This window comes from Eretmochelys imbricata, chromosome 3, assembly GCF_965152235.1.
Source record: "Eretmochelys imbricata isolate rEreImb1 chromosome 3, rEreImb1.hap1, whole genome shotgun sequence".
In the NCBI taxonomy this organism is placed as follows: Eukaryota; Metazoa; Chordata; order Testudines; family Cheloniidae; genus Eretmochelys; species Eretmochelys imbricata.
In genome coordinates this window covers 83,834,671-83,856,815 of record NC_135574.1, presented here as the reverse complement: position 1 = coordinate 83,856,815, position 22,145 = coordinate 83,834,671, and the positions used below count along the sequence as shown (strand labels likewise).

General features: G+C 41.9%; 1 protein-coding gene across 9 annotated transcripts in view; it reads left to right on the top strand.

Annotated features, from left to right (window-relative positions):
• The window catches only part of LOC144262738 (zinc finger and BTB domain-containing protein 24-like), a 51,518-nt gene that overhangs the window by 26,635 nt on the left and 2,738 nt on the right, over positions 1 to 22,145 (top strand). For 5 of the 9 annotated variants that reach the window (XM_077812918.1, XM_077812914.1, XM_077812916.1 and 2 more), the window contains 2 exons: positions 12,592 to 12,648; positions 19,436 to 19,571. In XM_077812918.1, coding sequence (XP_077669044.1) covers positions 12,592 to 12,648; positions 19,436 to 19,571 — 193 coding nt within the window. Of the gene's footprint in view, positions 1 to 1,750; positions 1,835 to 3,365; positions 3,462 to 8,592; positions 8,782 to 10,797; positions 10,861 to 10,984; positions 11,133 to 12,591; positions 12,649 to 19,435; positions 19,572 to 22,145 lie in introns of those variants that run through there. The other 4 variants (XM_077812926.1, XM_077812920.1, XM_077812921.1 and 1 more) reach the window with 4 other exon arrangements.

Below are 22,145 nucleotides of genomic sequence, written 5' to 3'. Positions count from 1 at the left end.
AACTGGAATTAATTGAGCGAAGTTCAAACAGCCTATGCTATCAGGAGGTCAGACTCCTAGAGGATCATAGTGGTCCATTCCGGCCTTATTTGAATCTGTGAACTAGACCTTGTGGCAGCCTTTGAAACTAACATTATCGGCATGGACATATGAGCCTGATTATTGCAATTAGGAGAATATCAGCACATGATACCAGCTTAATCACTGTGCCTAGTCCCTGACAGTGATCTGAGAAAATTGAGGACTCACTATTTGGCAGTCCTCTTACAATTTGTGAATTCTCTTCCTTCTTTCTAACTTTGAATCTTCTGTCAGGAGGTACAGTTTATAATTATCAATCTGGCCAGCCTGAGGTTTTATTATACCACATAGCTATGTACTATGCATTCTGTTGGCATATGCAGCATCTACACTAGGAGGCACTGCTGATATTGCTGTACTGGCAAATCATATGTAGTGCAGACAAGGTCTCAAACAGAACTTTACAGTTTCAAAATCTAGTATAAATATTAGCTAATGAATCCTTCCAACACTCCTATCAAAGTCTTACTGGACTGTCTGTCCAGCTATAGTTTTCAGTAGTCCCCCAATTCAAGGGTATGCCACTTCCTGAATGACTGGTAAGGGAACTCAGGCCTGCCCACTGTGCATTCCAGCCTAGGGACCATTCAGTCAACAGCCAAGGTTTGCTCTACCCTATTGCTTTTTCCCTAGGTTGCCTCCTAGTCCACCTCTATCAAGCTTCTTTCTCCACCACCCCTCTGCATAAACCCTTCTTCCCAGGACTGCTTCCTTCCTGGCTTTCCACCTTTTCCTGCTCTTAAGTCCAGAGAGTGACTGCATACTTCCATTCTGTAGCCTCCTTCTATGCTTGCTTGCTGGTCTTATGCCAGCCCTGCCTGCTCCTGCCACTGGGCTCAATCCTCAGTCAGTGTTTGCCTCTCAAGCCTGACTCCCCTCAGGTGTGGTTCAAAGGGGCTAAGAAATTTGATAGGCCACATTAACCCTTTCCAGGCCATTGTGAAATGAACACACCTCATAGAAGCACTTAGATACCATGATAATAGAAGCGATATAAATACTTAAGACAGGTGAATTTTCTTGTTTGACTTCTAAAAGATGATTTGAATTTAACTGTCCAAATAGTAAAAGGTGGGTGCACATACCCATATAGTCACCTAACCTCCATAAGTGGGTCTGTTTTAATTATGGGTAGAGGTTTTAGTGGGAGGTCTCTCTCTCTCATGGGAAGAAAAAGTAAACATTCTATTTCTATTGATTTGTCTTTATTTACCTTTTCATTTTTGTGTGTGTGTGTGTGTCCATCGTGGTACTATTTTTTTTTATTTCATTTGCTGATGGACTATCCTAGCTATGTGTTGTGCACCTCAGTCACTTTGGCACATTTGTAAACTCCACCCAAGGAGACCAATGTAGGATGCAGTTAAAGATCTAGCACTGTGTTAATAAAATGCCCAGTGAAAGTGGTGCACTCATAAACAATCCCTCCTCCCTGCACAGCACTAGGATATGTATATGTATGTGCAGGCGGAGTTTCTATCTGTAAGGCTTGTAGTACAACTTGAAGCTGCGGAGCACTAGCCCTGTGATTGGAGTTGCTATGGTGAGCAGAATTCTGTTTACACTCCCTCCTCCAGCTGACCTGGAGTGAGGCTGGACAGCCGGCAGAGCAGCAGCAACCAAAGGAGGAAAAACCAGGAGACTGTGTGTGCGGTCGGGTGAGGGTGCCATGGGTCCCCTGCAATTGCAGCAGTTGACGGTGGTCGGGTTTCTCAAAGAGCCTGTGTTCCACGTGGCGAAGTGTACAGCAGAGGTAACTCCTCCCAGGCCATTGTTGTAGCAGAAGAAAGCACAGTCTGAAATTCTTCCTTTCTGTTTCTGCTTCCTAGGGGCTCTAGGGACAGGAGATTGCAAAAATCGTGGCCGGCATTATTGTTAAAATCAAATACAAAGCAAATTAGAAGACTGTCTGTGGTCCTAGATATTTTTATGAAATTAAGATTTAAAATTCCACATTTGGTTCTCTTTTAGAGTTTATAAATTAATCTCATGTATGCATTTATAATGATACCAATGTGAAGGGAACTACTTATTGGTCATACAGTTTTTTGTTGTCAAGCATGTGGTACTTGGGATCCTTCAATTGTTTGTTCTAAAGTATTTATTGCATATTGTGATGCCACACAGGATTTAAAATATAATGAAACACCATCTGACTTGCTCTGCAACCCTAGGCAAGTCAGTTAACCTTTTCTTGTGCTTCAATTTCCCCTACTGTAAAATGAGAGTAAAAATACCTACCTTGCTGGGGTGTTGGGAGATTTAGATCCAGGTCCTTGGTCATATCCAAGCAGCACGCAGTGCAGTTTAGGATGAGATGTGCAAATGTGACCTTTTGTTACTCTAATCCTAAACTGGCTGGCTGCTGAGCTTGTCCCTCATCTTTATTTAGAGCAGCCTAAATATACCAGCTGCAGATACAGCTGTGGCGGAAAGGTACACCCTGTCCATGTTCATTTTTCCCTGGCCACAAACGCTAATGCGGGAACAGAGAGTGGGGGCTGAGTAGAACCCTCCTACACTGGGATGATTCCCCAGTGCCCAGCTACCCTGGCTGTAGGGCCATGATCTGTGTAAAGCACTGCAGGATCTAGACCTTTAATTTGTTCATGTTTGTAATACATTTTGAGATTCTTAGATGGAAGATAGTATAGAAATACAAATTATTATTGAGACATTGCAAACCAGCCTGAATAAAGGTCTAGAAGATATACTTGTGGAAAAAATTCTGCACTCCAGGAGATGAGCCTAAATGGCCTAATGGGAATGTTCCATATCTAACTTCTACTGTACTGTTCATAAAATGATAGAGGCAACAAGAACTAGAATTCAGGATCTCCCAAGTTCTAATCCTCACTGTGCTCCTGATTCACTTATGGCTTTGGGAATGATCTTGCAAGATGCTTAGCATTTGCAACTCCCTATGAAGTCGAGAGCAACTGATGATGCTCAGACACATAATGTCTCTGTGACAGTTTCCCCATCTGCTTATCCTCCCTCCCTAATTGGGGTAGTGTGAGTATAACTAGTTAATGTTTGGAAAGCAGCCGCTTTTGCAAATGCTAAAAAACCTCTTAAGTTTAAAATACTAATTTAAAACAGTTTGTGTAGTCTTTTATGTAACTGTCGGGAGCTATGTTACACGTGTGAAAAAACTGCCATGAAATAAACTAAAACATAGTGCCTGGATCCTAATCTGTTTAGTTAAGAGAATACAAAATATAATGAGAATTTTTCAGGTAAACTGCCTGTAAGTAAATATTTCTTTTATTTTGAAAATCTAGGCTCTGAGGCTGAATTTTCCAACCAAGATTGCAGAGCCTGCAGTGCTTCCTCTGCTAGAATTTGCATGGCATGAATATTTACAGGAGAAAAAAAAGGTGCCTTTTTTTTTTCCCCCAAAGTGAATTGTGCTTGAATTACCTCGATTTAGCTCTGATTTGTCAAGCGAAAGCTATCTTCTATGCAGTAGATAAAGATAAAGGTGTTCTATACCTTCTCCAAGTTCTGTTCAGGATACCATTTGGTTGGTGCAGAAACATAAAATAAACAGGTATTTTGTTTGATTTGGGAAGAAAACTAAGGTAGGACTAGTCCAAAAGAGGAGGGCAATGGTCTGTCCTTTTCTCTGTGGAAACTTTATTTTAAATATACAGTATTTGTAATGCTTGCAGAAGGTATATATAGCATTGGGAAGCATTTGAAAGCCAAGTCCTATATTTACAGCAGTTGCAGTAGCAAGTGCAAACTTCCCCAGATTGGCCTGCCAATGTGCCTGGATCCTAGTCTGAGGAAACCACTTCTAGGGTTGAATAGAATAGGCCTCCTTGCGCATCCATTCAGTTTTTGGCATTTCTGCTAAATCTGCCAAGGAGAATTCAACTGTATTGGGGGTGGGGGGTCCTCTATATCATAGAATTATAAAAATGTAGAACTGGATGGCACCTCAAGAGGTCATCTAGTCCTGCCCCCTGTGTTGAGACAGGATCAAGTAAATTTAGACGATTCCAGTATCTTTCCAGATATCAAAATTAGTCGGACTGGTCTACAATGCCCTGGCTCCTCTGTTCCCCTTTTTAAAGAGAGGTACTTTGTTTGCCCTTCTCCAGTCCTCTGGAATCTCACCTGTCCTCTGAGTTATCAGATAATTGCTAAAATTCCAAGATTGCTTCAGCTAGTTCCTTAAGTACCCTTGGTTGAATTTCATCAGGCCCTGCCAACTTGAATAAACCTATCTTCTCTAAATATTCTTTAACCTATTCTTTCCCTATTTTGTCTTCTGTTCCTTGCCCATTGTTGTTAATATTAATTATATTAGTCTTTAGTCACCATTTACCCTTTTAATGGAGATTGAAGCAAAATATGCATTAAACATATCAGACCTCTTGAGATCATCAGTTCTTAGCTTTCCTTCCCTGCTATATAGAGGACCCACACTATTCTGAACTCTGTTTACCATTACCAATCTAGCCCCTCTTTGAACTGGAATTTTTACAAAAGATAAGCAGTATTTTGAAGACTTTTAATTGAAATTAAGACTTCAGAGGTCTTGTAGGCAACACTTATTACCACAGTGTTGCTAATATGCTGTATATGGAAGCTAGGGGCCAAATTCAGCCTTGGCGTAAGTGAGTAGCATTATAGTGAAGACACTTGAATTGTGCCTGCTTTCACCAGGACTGAATTTACCCTACATCCTTACCAGCTAGGTTTGTCTTTGCCCTCTAATACATTTCACTATCACAATCTAATGAATCATGTTTAAAAAGAGAGTGCTTAGATATTTAGGCAATTTTTTCTCTGTATCTCGAGTCTCCGGGTTAATTCCTATAATAAAGCTAATTCTGAAAGATAAGAGAGCCCCCATCAATATAATCTTTATTCTTATTAATAATTTATGTTAAATCCTAAAAAAAAATAATGAAAAATCTGACTCGCCTAATAGGGTCCTTACATATCTACCATATAGATGCTTGTTCCAATGGCCAAAAATCGCTCAATCATTACAGTTGCCAAAATTGCAACTAAGGTCAACGAACATAGGGGCAACCTCTGTTCCAGTCTAATCTATTTAGAGTCTTAAATATGTTAATGATGTGTGTGGTATAAGAGCCTTGGGGTCCTTAAAATCAGTACAAATTGCAGACACATATCCAAGAGCAGAATTGGCTGTTAATTTTTTGTTATGATTTTTGGGTTGCATATGCTGCTATATGGCATCACTGTTCATGGAGGCAAGCCCTTTGTCTCATTTGATGAATTAATGAATGGCAAGCAGGGACATGAACGTCCTGTGCACAAACTTGCCATGCGGACGCTGCCACCAGCACTTTTAATGCATAGTAGCAGTGTCCCTGTGTCAAGTCAGTGCATGGCAAGCTGGTGTGCTATAGATTCATACCCTGGCTTGCTGCATGCTAACTCACTGAGTAGACAAGCCCACCCTAGGCCCTGTCTATGCTGATGACGGTATGGCTACACTTGCGAGTTAGAGTGCAAAAAAGCAGCCCTGGGCGCCCTAACTCACGACGCGTCCACACTGGCAAGGCACGTAGAAATCCCAGACTCCACGGCTGGAATGCTTCTGGTAATCCACCTTGACGAGAAGCATAACGCTTCCTGCGTCCCGGCTGGGTGCCACCGTTAATGCGCTCAGATCGGCCTCCAGAAATGTCCCACAATGCCTGTTCTAGCCACTCTGGTCATCACTTTGAACTCTACTGACCTGCCTTCAGGTAACCAACCATCAGACCCACCCTTTAAATTATCTGGGAATTTTGAAAATCCCCTTCCTGTTTGCTCAGCCAGGGGTGGAGTGCTCTCAGCGAATCTTTCCAGGTGACTATGCCTTCACGCGCCAGGCGATCCCCAGTATGGAGCAATGGTGAGGTGCTGGACCTCATCAGTGTTTGCGGGGAGGAAGCTGTCCAGTCCCAGCTGCGCTCCAGCCATAGGAATTATGATACCTTTGGGCAGATATCAAGGGACATGATGGAAAGGGGCCATGTCCAGGACGCACTGCAGTGCAGGGTTAAAGTGAAGGAGCTGCAGAATGCCTAACACAAAGCCCGTGAGGCAAACAGCCGCTCCAGTGCTGCCCCTGTGACCTGCTGTTTCTACGAAGAGTTGGACGCAATACTTGGGGGCGACCCCACCTCCACTCCGAGGACCATCATGGACACTTCAGAGCCCAGTTCAACAAGGCAGGAGGAGGAAACCAGGAGCGAGGGTGCTGAGGAGGAGGGAGACACCCCGTCATCCCTAGATGCATGCAGCCAAGAGCTGTTCTCAAGCCAGGAGGAAGGTAGCCAGTCACAGCGGCCAGTGCTTGGGGAAGGACAAACACCAGAGGAGGTGCCCAGTAAGTGGCTTTTATTTTGGGAAGGAAATTATACGGTGTGGGCTCTTGGTGCGAGGAGGGTTAGGGCAGCATGCATGCCTAGATGCAGAATAGGGCATTGTTGTGATCTCTCACATCACGGTAATCGGCCTCAGTGATCCCTTCAAAGGTCTCATGCAGAAGTGGGCAATGTGCTTGTGCAGAATATCAGGGTTGGAAGGGACCTCAGGAGGTCATCTAGTCCAACCCCCTGCTCAAAGCAGGACCAATCCCCAACTAAATCATCCCAGCCAGGGCTTTGTCAAGCCTGACCTTAAAAACTTCTAAGGAAGGAGATTCCACCACCTCCCTAGGTAACGCATTCCAGTGTTTCACCACCCTCCTAGTGAAAACGTTTTTCCTAATATCCAACCTAAACCTCCCCCACTGCAACTTGAGACCATTACTCCTTGTTCTGTCATCTGCTACCACTGAGAACAGTCTAGATCCATCCTCTTTGGAACCCCCTTTCAGGTAGTTGAAAGCAGCTATCAAATCCCCCCTCATTCTTCTCTTCTGCAGACTAAACAATCCCAGTTCCCTCAGCCTCTCCTCATAAGTCATGTGTTCCAATCCCCTAAGGTTCCTTGGGAGATCTGCTGTGTTCCTTGTCCCAGTCAGGCTAACATGCGCCACTGTGCCATGAGGCAGGGGGACCATTGCTGCACACAGCAAGCTGCATATGGGCCAGGGTGGAAGCTACATTGTAGTAGAAGACCCTCCCTTCCTTCCCAGTTCACCCTCAGCAGTGAGATATCTTCCAGAATGAACTCATGGGGAAAATGTGGGGACAGTGTTAAATATGGGGGCCCCCTGCAGCTGTTAGCTCTCCCCAAGGCACAGAAACCCAGAGGATAGAACAGCTGTGAAACAATCAGTCCTCCTTACCCCTGTGCTTACTCACCATTTTGGGGCTCCTGTGGGTTGTGTGTGCTCGCTTTGGGATGGGCAGTTTCTGCTATTGTGTACACTGTGCTTGTCTTTAAGTACGGGTGAATTATTGCTTTGTCTGGTGTGAACAATGCTGCCTCTGTTAAGTGTTGCATTTTGGCTTTACAGATACAACCTTGAGATCTCAGCCGTCCGTGTTATCACGGCCGAAAGACGCCAAAGAATTAGGAAGAGACCACGCAGAAGCGAAGAGGACATGCTGCATGAAGTAATGCAGCAGTCCCTTAATGAAAATCAAAAAGCACAGGAGTGGTGGGAGAGAGAAAGGAGGGTCCGCCAGCAGAATGCAGATCACCAGCACCAAAGCACAGAGCGGCTGCTAAGCATTATGGAGCTCCAAGCGGACTCGATACAGGAGCTTGTAGCTATGCAGGCGGAGCACTACTATGCCTGCCCCCCCCCCTGCAGCCCTTGTCCCAAAACTCTTTCCCTTGTGCCCCCATGTCACCTCCAACCCACTCCCCCCCCCGGTTCTTATTGCCACCAGCTGCCTCCAACACCTGTAGCTTCACCATCCAGCCCGGCAAACTACAACCCTTACCTACTCCACTCAACCCCCATCACCATGCATTTTAGCCAGCCTGAAGTGCAGCACTCCCACGGTTACTTGCACTGATGAAACTGCATAAGTGCTAAAGCAATGGTGGGAGAATCTCATTAAAAAAATCAGTATAATTACAGCCCTCAAGACTCAACAATTACATATGAGCATGCTGAAATGTGGTTTAGAGCCCTTGCTTCCCTTGGGGAATCCTTGATTAATTATAGGTAACTATAGAGGTTACACCTAGTTTGGTGAATGGGTTTTGCCAAAGCAAACCTCCAAGCTGACCCAAATGTGAAACCAGAATAATTTGTTTTTATGATCATGTTCTGTTATAACAGGATTCTGGAAAGCCTTCTATAGCTTTCGGACATTTATTCTTGATTTCAGGAGAAGTTGCAAAATATAGTTGAATGATTCCTATGTTTTATTTTTCATGGTGGTGTTCTTAGGAGGGCTGGAGTTTGGGAAGGGAAAGCATAAATACCTAACAAGTAAAACGAAAAAAATAAATCCATCTAACTCGGCATTTATATCACATTCATCAGCATGGAGTCTGAGTCTGTATTACTGACTGCTTCTGTACTAAATCCAAAGTGTAATTCCTGCAGATGTTCGTTTTTTCTTCTAAATTCAGGAACTGAAAGGTGAAACCTGGGAGTATCCCTCCAGCGTGATGTGTTTTATTGATGGACAACTGCTGGGAAGTGAACAAGAACTGCTCAAGTGGGCTTATGACAAGTGGAACTACCAAGATTTTAAACCTGTGGCACTTTACCAAGCTATTACTGAGGATTTTTACACCAAACATATGCAAAATAGCAAGGCAGGTTACACTGGTTTCTAAAAGGAAATTGTAGGGTCTGTTACCAGTTATAAGCTATGTAACTGTAATTATTTGATGTGACTTATCAATGGGTTGCTTGTTTGCTTGCGATTTGGTGGGTAGTGGGGTCTTGGGGAGAGGATAAGAGGCATTGATACTTTCTAGACATGACTTCTTAGATCCATCCATATAAATCTGCAGTATGGTTGCCACTCAGTTTTTGACTTCTTGATTTGCACTCTGTGTCTAAGACCACAGACTTACAGTGAAGTTCACGCTGCTGTCATACTAAAGGACTGCCTTCCGTGCCTGTGCTCTCTGCCCTACCTTTTGCTTACTGGGCAAAATGGCAAACCCAACAAGAAATGAAAGGAGACAACTGCACTGTAGTGCCTAGTTCCTCTCCTCCCTCCCACCACCACATGGAAGGTACAGCAAAGAGAAATAATCACTGGAATCCCACCAGAGTTAAGGAAAAGAAGAGTTCTCTCCATACCCAAGGAATAGAGAAAGGAGATGAGAGATTTTGTTTCTCCCAGCAGCCAAGAGGGGAGGGAAATTGTGGAAAGCCACCTCCTACTAGCAGCAAAGAGGAAGGAGAGAATGTCACCTCTCAGCAGCCAGGGAATATAGACAGAATAGAGCTAAGTTGTTTCTGGTCAGAACTGGAATGAAAACTGCTGAAATGCCAAAGAAAGGAATGTTCTTGTGAAATTTCAGCTAGGACCAAAATCAAAAGTGCTACAAATATCATGAGTAAACCTATTTTCTTGAGATTTCCAGACCAGTTTTGTAGACTCAGAATATGTCTACACTGCAGCTGGGAGCAAGCCTCCCGCTCTGGGTAGATAGACTCATCCTAGCAGGGCTTTAGCTAGCGGGCTAAAAATAGCAGTATGGATGTTGCAGCTCAGGCTGCCGCTTGGGCTCTCAAGTCCACACAACTCCATAGGCTTGGCAGCCCAAACTCCAACCTGAGATGCCTGAGTGTCCATACTGCTATTTTTAGTGAACTAATTCAAGCCCCGCTAGCGTGAGTCTGTCTACCTGAGCTGGGAGGCTTGCTTCCAGCTGCTATGTAGACATACCCTCAAGGGGTGAAATCCTGGCTCCATCAAAGTCAGTGGCAAAAACTGACTTCAGTGGGGCCATGGTTTCATTCAGGATGTCCAGATAAGTTTCAGATAAGCAGCTGAACTTTTCAATGCTTTTGCAAACACTATGATGTTTGATTAATGGGTTAATTTTTGTCAATGTTTCTGGAAAATCTAATTCAGTTGTCATACAATTTTTTAAAAATTTTTCCTATCAGAGATCAGTTTATCCTAAAAAATGCTGAATTATTAAGTTTGCTTCTTGCTGACTGGAATTTAATTATTTACCTCCTTATATCTGACCAGTGATCAGCCATCCAGCAAAATAATTCCATTTGGTATAGTAGTCAGTGTTATTATGGATTAATTTCAGAGTAGCAGCCGTATTAGTCTGTATTCACAAAAAGAAAAGAAGTACTTGTGGCACCTTAGAGACTAACAAATTTATTTGAGCATAAGCTTTCGTGAGCTACAGCTAGAAGTGAACTGTAGCTCACGAAAGCTTATGCTCAAATAAATTTGTTAGTCTCTAAGGTGCCACAAGTACTCCTTTTCTTTTTATGGATTAATTGGTTGTGATCTTACATAGGTGTCAGTGAACCTGCACCTGCTTACACCAGTGATGAAATGGGCCCAGCCTGATGTCTCCTAGTGCAACATAATGGTCTTTTTTTGTCCAAGAATGACCTGAAACTTACTGAATATTTTTGTTTCAACAAAATACTAGATTATATAGCTAATACTTTATTATTTCTAAAAGCTGTTTTGATACCTAATTATGGGTCCATTTTAGATGTTCGTTATAAAAAGAAACCTGAGACCATTTTACTGAGCAGCTAAACTGTCTTACATCAGAATAGTGAACACTTAAAAGATTTTGACACTTTTTTTTAAAACTGGATTTTTTTCCTGATTTAAACAGCATGTGTTTGTGTACTTGGATATAGCTATTCAGGAGCAGCCCACAGGCACCTTGTTATTTGAGGTAAGATATAGAAAAAAAAGAGCAAACATAAGGCCCTGTCTTGCAGCTCTTATTCTCATGAGAAAGGGCTGCAGGATCTTTCCTTTTGAAGTTATTTACAAACTTACTTCCCTCCATTTTGCAGCTCTATTCTGATATGTGCCCCAAAACCTGTGAGAATTTTCGCTCTTTGTGTACAGGAGAAGCAGGGACCTCTCGCAGTGGTCTGGACCTTACTTATAAAGAGTCAGTTTTTCATCGATTAGTAAAAAATGGCTGGATACAAGGAGGAGGTGGGTTTAAAAACATCTTCTGTAAATCTGGTGTAATTCTGATTTTGGATGGAATAATCAGCATGAAAATTAGATTTTGTCCAACAAAATAAAGCTGAATTTAGAGATTAAACAACTTGTGATGGACAAGGTTTTAACTGAGGTGTATATACAACAAAAAGCAGTGTCTTCTCTCTTGGTGATCTTGTTCCCTAATTATAGGCAAACCATGGATAAGATATCAATAGTCCATATTATTATTATTTGTTTAATTAGCCAAAAGTTTTTCACAAGGCTCTTAGCAAAAAATTAGCTGGAAACATTTAAACACTGAGAAAATCCATAAGAAACATCCTATGTGTTTTGTATAGATGTTACTTTACATAAGTATTTAACCAGTCATAGATATCCAGAGGTTTTGGTGACATGGAGTATATTTGAACATCGGGGTTGTGCATGAAAAGTGTCATTGTGAATCTAGGAGAATAGCTTAGTAAATGATGAGTAATCCAAGAAAACAGCATTGCAGTAAAAATAAGCATAGGTGTGTTTGAAGAGATTTCTTTCAGTTCTTCCTCTGTTTCTCTTCTCTCACCTCCCTGCATCTCTTCCCTGTGTTTCCTTCCTCCTCCAAACATTGTTCAGTTAATACTGTTTTAAGATCAGATTTCCAAGACATCCTTTTTGCTTTCCCCAAGTAACTCATTTAATAGAGATACATATGAGGTCCAGAAGAGCAACTTAAAATAATTGGCTTACTTCTGAGGAGGATTTCCTTTTACCTGAGTGACATATACAAGAGTTTAAATAAACTAACAACTGTTTGTTTTTTGTTTTTCAAACTCTTTTCAATTGTGTTTTTATATGTTTCTTATACTTGTCAGCTTTGTGTAATGGCTGGGAGTTTACTGAAGGCTTGCTGGCCCTGACTTGCTATATTATCAGATCCTTATTTTCATCATCCCTTGTTCTAAGCACAGGTAATTATTTATGGATACAGGGCGTATTCACTGTGGCACATTTTCATATACTGAAATCTGTTTCTTAAGACTAGTACCTCAGTCCAGCAACACTCTTGAAGTATTTTACTAAACACTGGAAACTAGGTACGCAGGTACTTGTATTAGCACAGCAGCAAGAAGGTATTTATTTTTATATATATATAATGTTTCTTACTGTACAGTATATATGGATTGCTTATTTCTGGAGACCACCTCTTGGAGTGAGAGATGAATTCATTCTGCAATTCCACTAAGGCCCCAATCCTGCAGTTGATAGCATGCAGGCAGACTGTTGCACCTGTGTGGAGACCGTTGCATTCAAACAAGGTTCCATACAGGTGCAGCAGCCCACCTGCATATTCTCAATTGCAGGATCGGGACCCATGTCCTTGACCTCTATTGAAACTGCCCAATGAAAGTGCCAATTAATGCCAGTGGTGAACATTTGTATTCTGTCACTTTTGTCTAATCACATACAGACATAACAGCTGGAAAAGGAGACAGTGGTGAATCAATTTATGGACCCACTTTTGAAGGTATATTTAAATTTCCTTATCTTACCATGTGTGATAAATATAAAGGGAAGGGTAAACCCCTTTAAAATCCCTCCTGGCCAGAGGAAAACTCCTCTCACCTATAAAGGGTTAAGAAGCTAAAGGTAACCTCGCTGGCACCTGACCAAAATGACCAATGAGGAGACAAGATACTTTCAAAAGCTGGGAGGAGGGAGAGAAACAAAGGGTCTGTGGGTCTGTCTTTATGCTGCCTTTGCCGGGGATAGACCAGGAATGGAGTCTTAGAACTTTTAGTAAGTAATCTAGCTAGGTACGTGTTAGATTATGATTTCTTTAAATGGGCTGAGAAAAGAATTGTGCTGAATAGAATAACTATTTCTGTCTATCTTTTTTGTAACTTAAGTTTTTGCCTAGAGGGATTCTCTATGTTTTGAATCTAATTACCCTGTAAGGTATCTACTATCCTGATTTTACAGAGGGGATTTCTTTACTTCTATTTGCTCCTATTTCTATTAAAAGTCTTCTTGTAAGAAAACTGAATGCTTTTTCATTGTTCTCAGATCCAAGGGTTTGGGTCTGTGGTCACCTATGCAAATTGGTGAGGCTTTTTATCCAACATTTCCCAGGAAAGGGGGGGGTGCAAGTGTTGGGAGGATTGTTCATTGTTCTTAAGATCCAAGGGTCTGGGTCTGTAGTCACCTAGGCAAATTGGTGAGGCTTTTTACCAAACCTTGTCCAGGAAGTGGGGTGCAAGGTTTTGGGAAGTATTTGGGGGGGAAAGACGTTTCCAAACAGCTCTTCCCCGGTAACCAGTATTTGTTTGGTGGTGGTAGCAGCTAATCCAAGGACAAAGGGTGGAATATTTTGTACCTTGGGGAACTTTTTGACCTAAGCTGGTAAAGATAAGCTTAGGGGGTTTTCATGCAGGTCCCCACATCTGTACCCTAGCGTTCAGAGTGAGGGAGGAACCTTGACACCATGCATAAGCCAAACTTCAGGTAAATAACTGGATTTGCATTGAAGTATTCTCAGGTTTAGTTAGTTTTCTTTCCTTCCTTTTCATCACTTACATCTCAACAGCGGTTTCAGACTTTCTTGTACCAGTCAGAATTATTCTCTATTTGTTATTAACATAGTTCTCCTGGCAGACTGGTTTAGTGGGTTGATTTTCTGACTGGTAATCCTGGCTCTGCCACTGACTTATTATATGATTTTCAGCTTCACCTGTCTGTGTCCATTTTCTCCACTTGTAAAATAAGGATAATACTTAACCTACCTGACAGGAATGTTACAAACATTCATGCTTGTAAAAGGGCTTTGAAAATTTGAAGCACTATAATGGGTAAATGTTAAGTATGGGTTCTGTGCTTCCACTGATACCACATATTCATTTGTGATGATTCTCAGGATGGCCAGGAATGTGAAAAACCTTGTTACCCCCCTGCCTCCAGCAGTAAAAAGACTTTCTGGTGCTTAACTGGGTGTCAGCTCCTTGACATCATCAGCCTGTTAGCCACCCAAACAATCTCCTCAGGGCTCTGCCAGCCCTTACTTTCCCTGACAGCTGTAACCAGTAGATGCACCCCAGTCCCCAAGCCCTTTCAAGCATTTCCCTGTAGCGTTCAGCCCTTATTTACTGAACACTAACATTAATACTGTGCCTGCTGTCCCCTAGGGAACACTATACACACCAGCTTCTACAATTCAACTCAGGATCTGCTCTTTGTGTAATACCAGAGCACTGAGATATGTTTATAGCAAAAACAATCATAAATTTATTATCAAAGACCAAGATAAAAGAGAGAGTGATTATGAATAATGGATATAGAAGGATTACATATAAAACAAAATAAGTACATGCTTTTTATAGGATAAACCTAATACTAATCTCCTGTCTAAAGCAGTCTTATCTCACCCAAAGGCTTTTTCAGCATTTCCTACCAAAGCTGGTTGAGATCCCATTTTTATGAATGTAAATGCACTGTCTATCCAAGGTGCAGGATAAAAGGGTGTCTCCTTGCTTTATGCTTATATCCTAAAGTTCTTGGTCTGTCCTCAGTGACAATAGAACCGCTGTCTCTTGTTTTTTCTATTGATTTCACATCCTTCTGTTGACTTCGTATGTAAATGACTGACTCCCCCCTGTTATTACAATGCTTACTTTACCTGTGGACCAACAGAAACAGGTGAATGAACATTCTTTGTCTGGCAGAAACCTGTTTGTCTACTCTCCCTTAATACAGACTTTAAGAACATATTTTTAGTGTACATACATAACTTTTTAAATAGTATATGTACGTACATTTTATGACAATATTCATAACCAATGGGGCACTAGCTTTCTTTTAAGACCTCACATGATTTTCTTCATGGATAAATACTATGAAAGAGGTGTGCTAAGTATAGTGAGTTTGTCAAGCCTGTTAGGAGTTGCTGTTACAGAACAGCAAAACCTTTGCCAGCTGCCACCAATGGGCCTCTGTGTTGCATCATTATACTGGGATGATTTAAATATGCTGAAATTAATGGAACTTACTTGATTTTCACTCTGTGAAAATGGGAATCAGGCAGCTTTAGAGTCTTAGGACCAGATTTTGATCTATTTATACAGCATTATTACTCCACTGACTTTATGGAGTTACTCCTGATTTATACCAGGGTGGGATCAGAGCTAGACCCTTAGTCTCTCAACTCTAACCGTGAGAATCTAGAATTACCGAACAGGAGCTACAGATCATAACATCAAACCAAAGATGCAAACCCCTATAATCATAAAGGGTAATAAAAAGAATAATAATAAAATTGTCAAAGGCAGAGAAATATTTAAGAAAAACAACTCAAATAAACAGTCAAAGCAGCAATTTAAAGGGGGGAGGGTCTGTTTAGATTAACAATTACTCATAAAGATATTTTAGGACAGTTAAAGCCAGCTGGGAACTAGTCTATATTCTCTTACATAAAGTGTCCTTACTGCCAGTGTTGCAAATTGTCACATTTCAGCAGACTGGCCATCAGCCAACAGTTCAGAACTGCCAAGTGTAACTGCATGCAGAGTAGTTGTAGCCATGTTGGTCCCAGAATATGAGAGAGACAAGGTGGGTGAGGTAATAGCTTTTATTGGACCAACTTCTGTTAGTGAGAAAGACAAGCTTTCTAGCCACACAACGCTATTCTGGAAGTTGGTCCAATAAAAGATATTACCTCACCCACCAAGTGTTACCGCAGTCTTTATTTTCAAAGACAGTTAAGCTTTCACTGACAATAAGTGATTCGCACCTTGAAACTGCAAGACTAAGCAAAAGGGCTAAAGTTTGCATTTAAACTATATTTAGGTAATTGGACTGTTTTTTTAGGAACATATGAATTACTGCCATGGTGCTGCCTTGCTGGAAAGTAGCACAGACATGCAGGAAAGTTTACGGGAATTTTCAAATCATTGAAAATTAAAAAAGTGATTCCCACAAAGCCTGCAAACTTTTCTCAGAGTCTCTGTTGCTTTCCCTCAGGGAGCACTGCACATTGCCTACCAAAAATTGGGTAAGAGAAAGTCGGAGAGTGGCCTGTCCTCCCTCCAACTATGTGGAGTACTGTGAAGCACAGATCCTCAGAACACAGGAGTCTCAGCAAGAAAGTAACCTGTTTCTTGAGGAAACCATCAATCAGGTCTATAAGCTAAATCAATGGAAACCAAAACATTTTAATAACGTGCTAGAAATCTTCATCTGATTCCTCTTCCCTACCCACACTGCATAGATATCTTCTATAGACTATACTGGAATACTACCAGCTGTGCATCTGCTATTCATTATATGTTCTCTTTCAATGCACGGGCTACAGAGCTGTTCTGGAAACTGAGCTTTCATGCTGGCAAGAACAATCTGGGCAATCCTAAAACAAACAGCAGTGTGCACTGGGCAGCCCCAGCAAGGGGAGTGTGCCCCTGAGGCACAACCTCTGTTGTTGCTCCTCCTGGACTGCTGTAGCTCCACACCACTCTGTGTAGGACTGTGGCATAAATGCCACAATCTAGTCCTTAATATTTTATAGTGCTTTACATATACAACATGCTGTACCAATGTTAATCCTCACAACATCCATGTGAGGTAAGTAGTGTGTTCTCCATTTTATAGATAGGGAAAAACTAAGAGAGGTGAAATGACTAGCCCAAGGCCACACAGCAAGACACTGGCAGAGTCAGGATTAGAATTAGAGGATTTAGTGACTTGCAACTCTCTGTGTTTGTTCCTCCAGACAAATCCAGTACCTGTCATTTGTTATCTTGGAGAGAAGCTTGTCTTTTATCCCTCTTGTAACTCTATTTGAGGCAGCAGTAGATATTCTAGGATTGGGAAAGTAATTTAATTTTAAGATAGACTTAATTTGAGTTCTGTCAATCTTATAATTGTCCCTAAAAGGAATTTTATTACCCTCTTTCACACACCATAAATACCAAATCTTCAAGAGAGAAGACTGTCCATATTAAACCCTCTTTTAAAATTAAAAGATAATCATTGTTTTCAGTCCTTTATAAAGGTGCTCACTCAGATATGGAATTTTAATGTGATGATTATACGGCTTTCCTATTTTTGCTGTCTGAGAACAGTGACAGCTGCCACTCACAGATGCTAAAATTCTATGAATGTCCACAGTTGACAAACATCCATTCGCTGCAATATTCTGTGAAATGAATGGGATGTTTCTACATTTCCCTGAAATTAGCTCAAAGTACTGAGGTAATTACAGAGAACCACTTGGACTGAAGTGTAATTTTCTAAAACAAAGAAGCCTAATCCAAAATTAGACTGCTTAAGTCATTACTGCAATTCACAAACAGCAGCATAGCAACTGCTTCGTTTAGAATTTAATTGCCATTTTTATTAATTAGTTTGGGAGAACAGCCCTCAAATAGAGTAAGAATAACAAAACATGGAAGAAGAATACAATCCCTATTCATGTCTTCAGCCCAAATTTCCATCATTCCTTTTGAGTTTGTGGAGTGCTTTCTTTGGATTCCAGCTTACACAATATGACATATCAGCCTAAGCAACAAAGGGGCTTAGAGATGTTTCAGTTTACAGATCTGTATCAATTCCGCCACAGACTTCCTTGATTCACTTTCAATGTGGTCTTCACTTGAAGCTGCTCCCTTGCTGATCTCCGTCTTGCTGAATTCCGTCTTTGAAAATCATCATTGTCACCATCCCCCAAGCATATCTCACATTCCTTCTGTGACCTCCTGTCCACTGGCATTCATTCTCTGATGGTTTCCACCCTCTTTCTTTCCCTCCTTGGTCTCTCTCTCCTCAGCTGACTCAAGTTCATCAACAACTCTTTTCTGTTCTGCACCCTATTCCTTGGGCTCTCCCACTCCAAAATGTGTCTTACACCTTGCATCCATTACTCTTCTGCACCACGGAATGCTTCTGGAGAAAGTCCAGGCACCACTCAGACTTCCTCAAGTAAAAATCTGTTCTTTCTTTGTGCTATGAGTGTACTTGCTAAACAACTCTCCATCTTCTCCATGATAGAACTGTCATCCTTCCGAAACCCTGCTGCAAATATCTAAATTACCTGCCACTCCAGCCATGTTCTACCCCTCAACTAATCCCCTCACCTTTCACAACAATCCTAAGCAACTTGTCCTGGCCTTCAGGTCCCTGCATAATCTCCTGCCTACCTTTCTGCTCTGTTAGCAGGGATGGGGAGAAGAGCTGTAACTCCTTTGACTTCAGTTTGCTTCTTATGTGCTCGTTAACTCTCCATATGCAGCAAACAGCACTGAGTGAGTCTTATAAATAAACATGCCAGTTACTGTAAGCTGTTCTGATAAAATGCATCTGTTTTATGTGGTTTAGTTAATTCTGTTTAAGTATGGCATTGTGTAATGTATACTTTGTTGAGAAAAGTAAGCTCTTTGGTGACAATGGCTGCACTGGATTTTTGGATTTTCTCTGATCACTGCACATAACACTGAGAGAAGGTGGAAAGAAAATTGTAGCACTGGGTCTTTCTTATCATCCTCACCCCTGTCTAATGCCAAGTGCAGAAACTGCAGTAAATCCAGTGTTATTGCCACTGCCAACTCTCTCCCTTTTTATCCCATCCTATAGCCCCAGCTGGCCTTTAATCATATAGTGCCCAGAATTTGGTATTCCCTAAAAATTAGCAACTGGAGGTTAATATGGAAGGTCAGAATGAGAGTCTTGGAGTCAACAGTTCTGGGTTCTACTTTTGGTTCTGCTGTTGACTTACCGTCTGACTCAGGACAAGTCATTATGGCACAGAACTATGGGGACTTAGCACCACTGAAAATCAGGCCATTCACTTCTAAGTGCCTCAGTTTCCTCATCCATAGAATAGGAATAATACTAACCAGCCTATACACTGTTGTTTCTCAAGTGCTCTGAGATCCTCAGATAAAAGATGCTATAGCAGAGTTGTCATAATATTAAAGTCTGCTGCATGTTAGCAATTACATTTTGAATATTTATCACTAGGGTTTTTTTCCAGGATAACCCAAAATTATTTCTGAACCTCTTTCTAGGAAGCAGAATTCAGTGATCCAGAGTCAAAGGAAGCTATAATCCCCTTCATTTCCATTCACTAACTTGGGGGAAAGTTGAAGGGCGACCTGCTGAAAGGCTCCCAATGTACAGTAAATAATAGGAAAGAAAGTAATAAGAATGGGGGAGAGGGAGAAGGAAGCAAGAGCCTAGAAAGGAGTTGTAGAAGAGATGGGGCTGTAGCAGTTGCAACAGTGAGTAAAAGGCAAACTAAATCTGATCATTTATTACTGTAAACTTTCTAGATGAAAACTTTTCCATTCCTCACAACAAAAAAGGGATTCTTGGGATGGCCAACAAGGGACGTCACAGCAATGGTTCACAGTTTTATATCACACTACAGCCAACTCCCTATATGGATAAAAAATATGTGGCTTTTGGGTATGTATACTACAGGTACATAATTTTAAAATGTTTTAAAAAAAATACTCCTGGTTTTCTAAGATACCATTGTCCACGACTGAGATTCATCTCTGAGAGGCACAGCACAGAACTCACAGCTCAGGGGTGGAGGGTTTAAGCCACTTTTGCACCCTCGCAGTCCGAAGCTATGCCAGGGGCTGGAGAGGCTCCTGGCAAAACATAAGGCAGGTCTGAGCCCTGTCTATGTCCAGGTCTATACAGTAGACTTTTGCTATCATAGCTGTGTTGTTCAGGGCTGTGATGAGGTGCTATTTCTGACATAGCTGAGCCAGCAAAAATCCCTAGTGTAGACACTTATACCTGCAAAACTGCCCTCTTACTGGTATAGTGTGTTTTGCTCTGGCAGGCTAGAATAAGCTATACTGGAAAAAGTATAGTTATGCCAGTATAAGCTACATCCACCCTAAAAGCACTTTGTCAGTTCAGTATACTAGTACAATTATACTTACAAAGCACTCCTAACGCAGACCTGGCCTAAGAAAAACCAGCCTCCCAAAGATTGCAAAGATGTCCTGGGAAAGCAGCTTATAGCTGCCTCTGCCCTGCTTGTGCCAGGGGAATCCTTCCCCAGCCAGAGCCAGGAGTGAAATCCTGGACCCATTGAAGACAATGGCAAAACTCCCAGTGACTTCAATAGAGGCAGGATTTCACCCTGGGGCTTTTAAGATCCCTTTACCCAGCTAGCGGTTCCTAGCATTAAGAGACTGGGAGCGTGGGGAAGCATGAGACTCTCATGCCAGGGTGGTTATCATCTAATGCACCATAGAGGAGTACAGCATTTCAAAAGCAAAAAAAAAAAAAAAAAAGCATACCAATATAACACATAAAGAACAAACTAAAAATGAGTAAATGAGTTCTAATTGGATGTGTCTAAATCAGTGGCATCTGACTTTAATTCTACACTGTAGTGTCTTCGCAAAAAGAAAAGGAGTACTTGTGGCACCTTAGAGACTAACCAATTTATTTGAGCATGAGCTTTCGTGAGCTACAGCTCACTTCATCGGATGCATACCGTGGAAACTGCAGCAGACTTTATATATACACAGAGAATATGAAACAATACCTCCTCCCACCCCACTGTCCTGCTGGTAATAGCTTATCTAAAGTGATCATCAAGTTGGGCCATTTCCAGCACAAATCCAGGTTTTCTCACCCTCCACCCCCCCACACAAATTCACTCTCCTGCTGGTGATAGCCCATCCAAAGTGACAACTCTCTACACAATGTGCATGATAATCAAGTTGGGCCATTTCCTGCACAAATCCAGGTTCTCTCACCCCCTCACCCCCCTCCCAAAAACCCCACACACAAACTCACTATCCTGCTGGTAATAGCTCATCCAAAGTGACCACTCTCCCTACAATGTGCATGATAATCAAGGTGGGCCATTTCCAGCACAAATCCAGGTTTTCTCACCCCCCCACCCCCATACACACACACACTCACTCTCCTGCTGGTAATAGCTCATCCAAACTGACCACTCTCCAAGTTTAAATCCAAGTTAAACCAGAACATCGGGGGCGGGGGGGTAGGAAAAAACAAGGGGAAATAGGCTACCTTGCATAATGACTTAGCCACTCCCAGTCTCTATTTAAGCCTAAATTAATAGTATCCAATTTGCAAATGAATTCCAATTCAGCAGTTTCTCGCTGGAGTCTGGATTTGAAGTTTTTTTGTTTTAAGATAGCGACCTTCATGTCTGTGATTGCGTGACCAGAGAGATTGAAGTGTTCTCCGACTGGTTTATGAATGTTATAATTCTTGACATCTGATTTGTGTCCATTTATTCTTTTACGTAGAGACTGTCCAGTTTGACCAATGTAAATGGCAGAGGGGCATTGCTGGCACATGATGGCATATATCACATTGGTGGATGTGCAGGTGAACGAGCCTCTGACAGTGTGGCTGATGTTATTAGGCCCTGTGATGGTGTCCCCTGAATAGATATGTGGGCACAGTTGGCAACGGGCTTTGTTGCAAGGATAAGTTCCTGGGTTAGTGGTTCTGTTGTGTGGTATGTGGTTGTTGGTGAGTATTTGCTTCAGGTTGCGGGGCTGTCTGTAGGCAAGGACTGGCCTGTCTCCCAAGATTTGTGAGAGTGTTGGGTCATCCTTTAGGATAGGTTGTAGATCCTTAATAATGCGTTGGAGGGGTTTTAGTTGGGGGCTGAAGGTGACGGCTAGTGGCGTTCTGTTATTTTCTTTGTTAGGCCTGTCCTGTAGTAGGTAACTTCTTCCCAGAGTTCCCAGGTGGAGGGTGAGAAAACCTGGATTTGTGCTGGAAATGGCCCAACTTGATGATCACTTTAGATAAGCTATTACCAGCAGGACAGTGGGGTGGGAGGAGGTATAGTTTCATATTCTCTGTGTGTATATAAAGTCTGCTGCAGTTTCCACGGTATGCATCCGATGAAGTAAGCTGTAGCTCACGAAAGCTCATGCTCAAATAAATTGGTTAGTCTCTAAGGTGCCACAAGTACTCCTTTTCTTTTTGCGAATACAGATTAACACGGCTGTTACTCTGAAACCTGTA